The 9,647-nt window shown below is 31.6% G+C and overlaps 2 protein-coding genes across 2 annotated transcripts; one reads left to right on the plus strand and one right to left on the minus strand.

Annotated features, from left to right (window-relative positions):
* Nucleotides 1-1,318: 1,318 nt before the first annotated feature.
* Nucleotides 1,319-4,982, minus strand: LOC108720242 (dynein assembly factor with WDR repeat domains 1). The gene is made up of 8 exons (XM_018444133.1): nucleotides 4,732-4,982; nucleotides 4,532-4,604; nucleotides 4,191-4,394; nucleotides 3,820-3,942; nucleotides 3,080-3,264; nucleotides 2,363-2,492; nucleotides 1,820-2,118; nucleotides 1,319-1,704 (listed from the first exon to the last, which is right to left on the minus strand). Exons 1-8 carry the CDS (start codon nucleotides 4,769-4,771, stop codon nucleotides 1,508-1,510), a joined length of 1,251 nt encoding a protein of 416 aa, XP_018299635.1. The 5' UTR covers nucleotides 4,772-4,982; the 3' UTR covers nucleotides 1,319-1,507.
* A 1,011-nt stretch (nucleotides 4,983-5,993) lies between these two features.
* Nucleotides 5,994-8,396, plus strand: nmdyn-D7 (nucleoside diphosphate kinase homolog 7). The gene is made up of 9 exons (XM_018444135.1): nucleotides 5,994-6,173; nucleotides 6,652-6,818; nucleotides 6,901-7,062; nucleotides 7,160-7,367; nucleotides 7,441-7,561; nucleotides 7,738-7,862; nucleotides 7,944-8,057; nucleotides 8,117-8,224; nucleotides 8,315-8,396. The coding sequence occupies exons 1-9, from the start codon at nucleotides 6,060-6,062 to the stop codon at nucleotides 8,348-8,350; spliced, it is 1,155 nt and encodes a 384-aa protein (XP_018299637.1). The 5' UTR covers nucleotides 5,994-6,059; the 3' UTR covers nucleotides 8,351-8,396.
* The last annotated feature ends 1,251 nt before the right edge of the window (nucleotides 8,397-9,647 follow it).

Consider the following 9,647-nt stretch of genomic DNA (forward strand, 5'->3'; position numbering starts at 1 on the left):
AATTATATATTGTTTTTTTACTTTATCTATTGTATATGTCATTGATATGCTATCCCAAGCTGACATCATTTATCACCATTCTTTTGTCATTTTTTGTTAAAATGATGTTTAATATCAAACAATATGCTATCTGAAATATTATCTATCTAGACTACATACGTTTAGAACAGATAAACGTTTTATCATTAACATTGACATACAATTGTGTGTATAAAGTTACTTGCAATTTACCTTGAAGTGTCTACATATATATGTAATATTTATAATTTGCAAATAGTTATTATTAAATAAGTATTTAAAATAATTATCAGTAATTTTTTTAAATGTTCTTAATTCAAAGTTTAATTGGATGATTTTTATGAGGCAATTGAAATCATCCAATTGCCTCATAAATAAATTTAGTCATGTCAAGTATTATTTAATAAATGCCCAGTAAACAAGAAACATCTCGAAACACTTCAGTAACATTGCATCAACGTTGCAACGTTACTGAAACGTTTCAAAACGTTACTAAAATGTTTCTTGCTTAGTGGGTGAATATTAGAATATTTCAAGAAATGCATTAATAACACAGGCCTGCAAAATTAGAGGTGTTAAAAATTGGTTGAGATTTAACAATGTCTTCTTACGTAATTTTTGACGCTGAATCCGAATCCGGATTCAGCGCAAAAAATTACGTAAGATGACATTGTTAAATCCCAATCAACATAACCATGCAGGCCTGTAATTTGATACAAGTGTGTTTTTATAATGATTATAAAGTAAATTTGTTTTTGATAAAAAAATACTTATTTTAAACAGAAAAAAATATGAATAGTATATTTTATGTTAAAAGTAAATTGAATCGATTATTATGCAAGTAACAAATGGAACACTAACATTTTTGCTAAAAGTATAAATTTCATTCTCTGTATCTATAAATGATATATTTTACTATAATAATAAATTTATTCTTACTTTGCCATCAAAATAGTAATCGTTTTACAGCAAAATTTTGTTATAAATAAATTGTTTTAATTTATATTTTTAAGAATTCTCTCTGATTTTTTTATTTTACTAGAACAATAAGTTTTATTTATTTCTGTATCAATAATTAATTATAATTAGCGAAATTTACTTTTGCATAAATATTCTATAACATTGCAGCAATGGTTTTGCTGTAAAATTCTTTTTTTTTTTTATTATAGGAGCTTTCCAGCAAGAGACACAGTGAATCATTACATTCTTGTTGTTCGCCAATGTTAAACAAAGATGAAATGATTACTGTGTTACACAGTATCGCTTGTTGGGGGGAAAGTTCCTATTATTACTCTTCCTGTACCGCATTATTGAAATGTCAACGTCGCTGTCCAGTAGAACGCGGAAGCACTTGATATCATCGCTCGTCTGTTCATCGAAAAACGATAGATTATACGCGCACCGTTATTTAGATAACATAAAAATATACAATGTAAAAGATAAACAGAGCGATGAGTAAAAGCTAGGCGAACACCTGAAACCAATCGAGTCACCTCCAAATCGTGCAAGTATTATCTTTGCTGGCGGTAATTATGCTATCTCCGGTATACGAAAATGCGCAAGCAAAAACGTCATCGGTATGCCCTTTCAATTGCTGAAAGCAGGAGCCATCGTCCGCGGACCATAGCCTGGTCGTTCTGTCCAAGGAAGCAGTTAGAAGTTGATGACCATTCGGACTAAAGCAAACTGGAAATACAGTTAGGATTTTAATATAAATGATATATATTAGGATTTTAATATAATTAATATAGATATGGAAAAAAATGGAAAGCAAAGCCTCCATTTGCGATAAGAAATTTGCCTTTCGATACTTCTTCCCGATGGCCTTTCATAAGAGCCAACTGTTGGAAATTGCTGCTTATATCCCAAACTCGTGCGGTAGTATCGCTACTGACTGTTGCCAGTCTTTTGCCATTGTTGTCGAAAGCGAGATCCAGAACTTCGTCGTCGTGTCCCAACAAAGTAGCCAAGCAAGAATTCATTCTTGCGTCCCATACTTTTGCGGTTTTATCCATCGAGGACGACGCAATCAACGAACAATCGAAATTATAGAGACAGTTGGACAATTCCTCGCGATGACCGATTAACACACTTGTTCGCCTGAGATTTTCAGTTAAAAATATATTTATCAAAATTCCATTTTAAATTGTTTCAAGAAAATTCAATCTTACGTATGAAACTTATATTACGACGCTAAGAGAAAAAAAAGTAAAAGATTGATTAAACAAAGGTATCAAGCAATTATTCCATATTCAAGTTATTTTATATAATGAATTATTATAATAAGTCGTGTATATACTTAAGAAATAAGAAAATGAAAAAAGATAAGAAGATCGAAACCCACGCAAATGTTCTTGTATCCCAGATGTTCACGGTACCGTCGAAGGAACCCGATATGATCTGATTTCCATCGTCGTTGTAATGCAGCGCAATAACTTCTGCCGTGTGTCCCCGTAACGTACCCAATTCCTGACCTGCCGAATCCGAATCATGTCTCACATAAAAAAGGTTACGACGTATGGGCGCTTTATTCGCGAGAAAAATCTATCTCGAGACGGTAATTCTTAGTATTTTTGAATTTAAAAATTAATTATGATTAAATAACAAAACCAGGAATTCTAAACTAATTTGTCTCCTTAAAAATGACTAATGTGTGTGTTTAGAAAGTATTTATCCGTTGCACTTAACGTATTACTATAAAGTTATTTCCAATATTAATCAAAATCGCGATAAATGTTTCATTAATATTCTAAATTATCTAAATTACTATTTAGAGAGACAATTTATTGTGAGAGCTTGATACTTAGTGACTTTATTTAAGCTCGTTTAATTAGAACGTCGGGCAGGTGCTACGATAACGTAAAGCCAACAATAATTGGAACAGTGATAAGAATACTATGCAAGAATACGTTGATTGCTTTCGCATATTATTTGCACGCTGTGTTCAAACATCGTAAAGTGGATTCGACAGTAGTAGGTATGTTGCGTCCGATCGATCGCGAGCTGGCCGAATCGAAACGCGCGTTTATTATGTGAGATAACATTGCAATATTTTCAATACCGGTTTCTATATGGAATATTTTTGACGTCGCGTCGATGGAACCGGTCGCGAGCTTGCATTGCGTCGGTGAGAATTTAGCCACCACTACTTCCGCATCGTGACCCCACATGGTTGCGAGGCAGTGACCCGTCCGCGAGCACCAGACCTTCGCCGTTTTGTCGAAGGATCCGGTCACAATTTTGTCTCTGAAACGGTAAAAATACGTAGGTCTAGAGATTCTATAACAGAGTCCGACCATGAGATGACAAACTTTTGATTAGTCCGTCGTTTTCGTCAACTTCGGTAAGTTAGAATGAGTAAGATAGTATAAGTTATAATGAGATAGCTTATATAAAAAAAGCCGGTATATATACTCTCTAAAATCTTTGGAGTGGAATGTAACTCTAAAGAGTGAAATCTCATTTCTACAAATTGACTATTGACTTTTTATCAATACTGGCTCAATAATAATTGTCACTTTTTGTCACTCTTTAGAATTAGATTCCACTGCAAAGATTTTAGAAAGTATCCTTGTTTACTCTTATTTTAACAAAATTGCTTGTGGCCAGAATCTGGCATAGTTTCTAGGTAGGTCTAACTGCCGCTATTGCGTCGTACATACATATGTGAAGAATAACGCGCGTTATACATTATAGAGGAGATCTCGGCCGCTATAAGTCGTACAAGTTCTCGCCATGTCTTACTTTCAATTCCGGGTCGATATAATCGCGATTATACTTTGATTATTGTGACTAACTCACGAAGTTGGATTGTTGAACGAGACGGCGTAGACCACGTTCTTATGGCCTTCGAGAGTAAAAAGCTCCGCTCCACTGTCAATGTCCCAAACTTTACAAGTTCGGTCATAGCTGCCCGTCAAGCATCTGTCGATCGAACGAATGACGTGTCGGTTATATACTATGATTCGATGAATTATTCACTGCGATTAATTTTTTCTTCGATTTCTATTCTTACTATTTCAGTAGCTTCCCTTTCAATAGCTTTTTTTTTAATGTGCTATATTATTATTATGGGATTTAATAGCACAAAACACTACTTACCTACTTCGAAACTTTGTAAATTTTACAAATCTTAATAATAATAATTAAGCGACAATTTTAATGTAGAGTACCTTTTACCTAATTTATCGAGGGCTATATTAGTGACTGGTAAAAGATGCGTATGTAAGGTTTTGTATTTGTAATAGCGCTTGGTATCCGTATCGCAAACTTTAGCCTGTAGCTTCTGCAAAGTTTCGACTAACTGGTCCATTACACTTTCGGTTATTATGGGTTCGGCCGCTTTTATGCTTTCCGCTAATGCTCTTACGTCCGTTCTGTAAATTATTTAACTATTACTAGCTTTATTTTCCACGACATATAGCTTCATAGTCAAAGTAAAATAAAAGCAAATGTAAAATTAAGCAGCTACGTTGTTACGGCGGCAAATAAAAAAGCTGATCTAATTAATTACTCGGCTGACAAGTCCAATAAATCGATCATTTTTGTCTTGATATCACCGCCCTGCGTGTACTCCAGAGCGAGACCTGAAAAGTTTAAGGTTTGAATTTTAAAATTCAAATATATCATATAAATATTTTCTCAAGTGTATTAAATATTAATTTAAGGGAACAAGAGCGTGTTAGACAGCATTATTAATGTACGTCTATTTACCTGGTGGGAAATAACGAAGCAAGAATTTCAGCAGCCTCATGTGGACATTCCAATTAGGATGCGTCCAGTGTTCCAGACAGGGTTGCGATTCACTAGTATTTGACACGAGGGAGGCACGGATTTAATTATAAAATGTGGATCACGCGTCAGGGATTGCGTATCACGAAGGTGCGTTTTCTCCGCGCTGGCCAGACCAGCCGGAGCTGTCAAAACCGCGTTTTGTTCGTTCGTTCGTTCGTGCGTGCGTGCGTACGTGCATGCGTGCGTGCGTGCGTGCGTGCGTGCATGCGTGCGTGCGTGCATGCACATCAGTCAGACGCGTCTTGTGCAAACGATTAATGCGTTGCCTAGAGCTGAAGATTTGGTTGCTTAGGTTCGTTTGATCAATTTCAACTAAATTGATAGTAAAATTCAATATTTAATATTTAATTATTTATATATAACAAATACAATATACATATAAATGAGACACATTCATATAATTTATTTTATGTAATATCTATTGTTTTTCAAAAGGAGAAAATAATAAAAGTATAATTCGATCCTTTATTGTTTCATATAATTGCATTATGTATAGAAATACATAACGTTCTTTATTAAACGTTGTCTTAAATTTTTTTTATTTAACATCTATTTTATTTATTTATATAACAAAGATTCTCAGTGTCTGAGAATAATATCACATAGCCAGAGGATTCTAATTTTCGATATTTTAATAAAAGTATTAAATTATTTTTCTCTTTATTGTTTATCACATTGGAAAAGTATTGTTTGTGAATCTAAATTATAACTACAGTTTTGCGCAAATTAAAATAAATGCAATTATAATTTAATCTTCTAACGTTGCCGATAAGTTGCTTTAAGATTCTGCATTATCAACGTTTTATCGATGTAGCACGGAACATAACCAAAAAATCATGAATATGATGTGTTACCCACTGAAAAGTTCATAGCATGGTTACGTAGTTCAATGCCTACATTTTGTGAACATAGAGGCGTGTTGCCCAGCAACGTCATAAAAAACAGCTGTCAAGCTGATTTCACTGTTGTGACTGTTTTTTACTATTTTCGGAGCATTTTCTGTCAGAGCAATTGTTTTTTGTTGTTCCGTTATAAACCTTTCATCTATGATATTGTTGAGATATTCTGATATGATCTAATTATATTTGTGCAAAACAAATTAAATTATATTTCCAATTGGCTTGATATTTTTCTGAATCTAGTAGTCTGAATTTATAAATCGTTTAATTTCCATGATACACACTTTTGAAGTATTTCACATATTATTGATAATTTAATACATTACGTGAGGATATGTAAATTTCGAGATGTCAGATCATGGTGATAGATATGTATTTGAAGCTGAGTGGTATGACAAAGTCGCTTGTATGCTGAAGAAATTTTATCTGTATTATTATCTATCTGATAATACTGTCGAATTGGTATGTGCAAGTTAGTGCAAATTAATATACATACAAGATATTTTGCTTAACTTAAACACGTTAAATATCTTTGCTAGACACAACAGAAAAAAATATGAAGTTTTAAAGATAAATCAAATTATGTAAAGTATATAATTTTCTTGTATTCTACAAATTGCATAATTGTTATTAATAATTATATTTTTTATAACATTTGATTCATTTTATTATTCTGCAAATAAAAGTATTAAAGTAACATAATTTAGAAATTAATATTTTTCAAAATATTATATATTTTATGTCAAAATATGCCACAAAATATACAAAATGTTTTAATAAAATATTGATTTTTTTAAATAATCTTAATATACATTTTGATATGCAAAATGACTAGAATTGTATTACGTAAGAAAAATCATATGATTTTATTTTAAAGAATTGAGTTACTTTTAAAATGTTCTAATAAAGTTGTCATTATATTGTGTATATTGTATTTTAGTTTGATTTAAAAACAAGGAAGACATTCCTAAGAAGGACAACCTGTGAAGGCATTAAGGCTAAAGATTTTTATGTGGGTTCTGTAATAACAATATTTTCAAGATGCATCAAAATTACGGATTACGCAGATGCCTGTACCAAAACCAAATTAGAAACGCAAATGCAAAAGTAATAAAACGATTTCTATTTTATATATGATTTTTCTGATATTAAAAAATCTTACTTAATTGATATAATTTTATTTTTCTAGAGTTTTTGTACTTTTGAAACCAGATGTTATTGACAAAATGGGTGAAATATTAAAAATGATTATAAATTATGATTTTCATATTACGAACCTAAAAATGATAAGATTAACTGTGGATGATATTGCAGAAAGTTGTCTTATAAAAAAAGACGTAGTCGATAAGACGTAAGTCAAATTTTGAATTAATGTTGTCCTAAAAATAAACTATTTATGATTTCTTTAGTAAATTTTGGATACTGTAGCTGTGAAAGTTTATTTTTAGGTCTGTTATAAATTATCTTATTTCTGGCCCTGTCGTTGCTTTAGAATTATTAGGAGGAAATGGTATAACAAGATGGCAAGAACTAGCTGGCCCAGAAGATAGTAATCACGCTCGTTTAACGGCAGCATCTTCATTAAGAGCTTGTTATGGAAAAGACGAGATATATAATGCTGTATATGGATCCAAAGATATCGAAACAGTAACGCAGGTACAAAGTTTTAGATACAATAATTAAATTTACAATAAGAACATATTTTAATGTAACATCTAATTATTTTTAGGAATTACAATATTTCTTTCCTAACTCAAAAAATAAAAATAAAGGCCCTAAGAACACTGCAACTCTACAAAACTGCACCTGTTGCATCATCAAGCCACATGTTGTACAGGAAAAACTTGTTGGTAAATTGAGTACTTTATTAATATTGCATATAATGTAATATATATTGTAATATATTGTAATATTAATGTTTATATATTTCTATAAAATAACAGCTAATAGAATCTCTGTCATACAACTTTAAAACTTCTATCTAAATCTGATATGACATATTTTTAATCTTATATTTATAATATAGGAGCAATTATCGATGATATTCAAAAAGCAGGCTACATGATCACCACTGCACAACAATTTTATGTCAATCCAATTAATTCTGAGGAGTTTTTAGAAATATATAAAGGTGTTCTTCCTGAGTATACTGTATGTTTTCATCTATTATGTATATTTTTTTTTACAAATATTATTTCTGAAAATGAATATATTTTTATGAACACTCTACAGGCAATGGTAGCAGAATTACAATCTGGTCCATGCATTGTTCTGGAAGTGAGCTGTAAAGACGAAAGCCCTAACATAGTTGCTGATTTCAGGAATTTATGCGGTCCAATGGATCCGGTAAGTATAAATTACTTTAATTGCTTTATCCTGCGTTATGACATACTTATTTGATACAGAACATTGCGCGACAAATCAGACCAAATACGCTTAGAGCCAAGTATGGGAAAACGAAAATACAAAACGCTATACATTGTTCCGACTTGCCAGAAGACGGAATATTAGAGGTAAAAACAACTTTAATCACATTTGCTTAAAACTTTAGTCACATTTGTCATTTGTTTCTCTTGTAATTTACGTATGTTGGATCTTTCCAGGTGGAATATTTCTTCAAGATACTCGACGGAATCTGAACGATCAAATATATTGTATATAATATAAAAATTGTTAGATTGGACAATTATTAAATTTAATTGATTTGAAAAACTTAAAGTATTTGTATATATTGATAAAATAAATTGATTTTTTAATGAAAATCAACTCAAATCTATATTCTCATATTTATATGAAAATTGTACAATCGCTTAAGGTTGTACAATTGTAATAACTTTACGTAAAAATTGTCGTTTATGATGAATTATCGTCGTGAATTATATTTTTAGTTATTGAAACAAAGGACATTGTTTTAAATCAGAAAGTTTGTTTAAGTCATCAATCGTTAAACGCATTAAATTTAAGTAATGATTATTTCAGTAGCTTCATATTTATCCGAGAATTTTTTATTTCTTCGTACGTTAAATAGCATTAAATAGTATATATAAATATTTCTATAGTATATAAATATATGTATATATCTCATATAAATATAATATAGTCAAAAGTACAATAGAAAATTATTTTAGATTGTGATATATGTATGCTCTTATGCAAATATTCATGAATCTTAATACGCGCCGTTGAGAATTTCCATTGAGTAAGGGCTTCCGGAGAAAGGGGGGCGTCTGAAGTGGCTCGATGCCAGAGACCTGAAGCTAGTTATGTCCTACTTTGGCAAAGTTACTGCAGAGTGCAGATATCAAGGATATTGATATTTACGTAATCACGCGCGTTCCTCTCACATAACGATTAATATTTTTCTAACCTTATGATACTGAAGAGTGGGAATAGGAGAAAAAGACATTTTCAGTCATTTAGTTTTCAATAAAGTGATCTTTAAAGTAATACTATAAATAAACTATAAATAATCTTTATAGTTGCAATCCCCCTGATTTTTATTATTACTGTCATTTCTTCACAGCAAATCAATTGTTAGAATTTCACTTTATAATATTGTGACAAATTGGCATCATACGTCCGCATTAAGCTCATGTATATTCAAAATCATTCACAACACTTGATATCGCGTATATAATGTATCTATCGCACATCATACAATGGAACAATTATCCGCAGATTGCAACGGTGTACATTGTTTGGGCAATCAAAATTGTAATTATTCCTTTAATACTAGTACATTACATTTACCAGCAATTCCGCGCTGACGGACACTGCCACACTGCTTATAACCATCTTAAAGAACTACAGAGGATCTACCGTAGCTTAGTAACGGCACAATGATGCGTGTCAAGGATTTAATTTGTAATCCGCCGGCGATGTAAAACTGCGAAGATGAATCCGTTCTCATCAGATTAAATTAGATGGAGGGGAGAA

This window comes from Mycetomoellerius zeteki, unplaced genomic scaffold (assembly GCF_001594055.1).
Source record: "Mycetomoellerius zeteki isolate Tzet28-1 unplaced genomic scaffold, Tzet1.0 scaffold149, whole genome shotgun sequence".
NCBI classification, from domain to species: domain Eukaryota; kingdom Metazoa; phylum Arthropoda; class Insecta; order Hymenoptera; family Formicidae; genus Mycetomoellerius; species Mycetomoellerius zeteki.

Coding starts and splice junctions, on each gene's coding strand:
- LOC108720242 (XM_018444133.1), bottom strand. CDS start 4,771: ATGAGGCTGCTGAAATTCTTGCTTCGTTATTTCCCACCAG. Junction 4,395..4,531: donor TTATTGGACTTGTCAGCCGA/GTAATTAATTAG, acceptor AATAATTTACAG/AACGGACGTAAGAGCATTAG. Junction 3,943..4,190: donor CTCGATAAATTAGGTAAAAG/GTACTCTACATT, acceptor TTCGATCGACAG/ATGCTTGACGGGCAGCTATG.
- nmdyn-D7 (XM_018444135.1), top strand. CDS start 6,060: ATGTCAGATCATGGTGATAGATATGTATTTGAAGCTGAGTGGTATGAC. Junction 7,368..7,440: donor ATATCGAAACAGTAACGCAG/GTACAAAGTTTT, acceptor AATTATTTTTAG/GAATTACAATATTTCTTTCC. Junction 7,863..7,943: donor GTGTTCTTCCTGAGTATACT/GTATGTTTTCAT, acceptor AACACTCTACAG/GCAATGGTAGCAGAATTACA.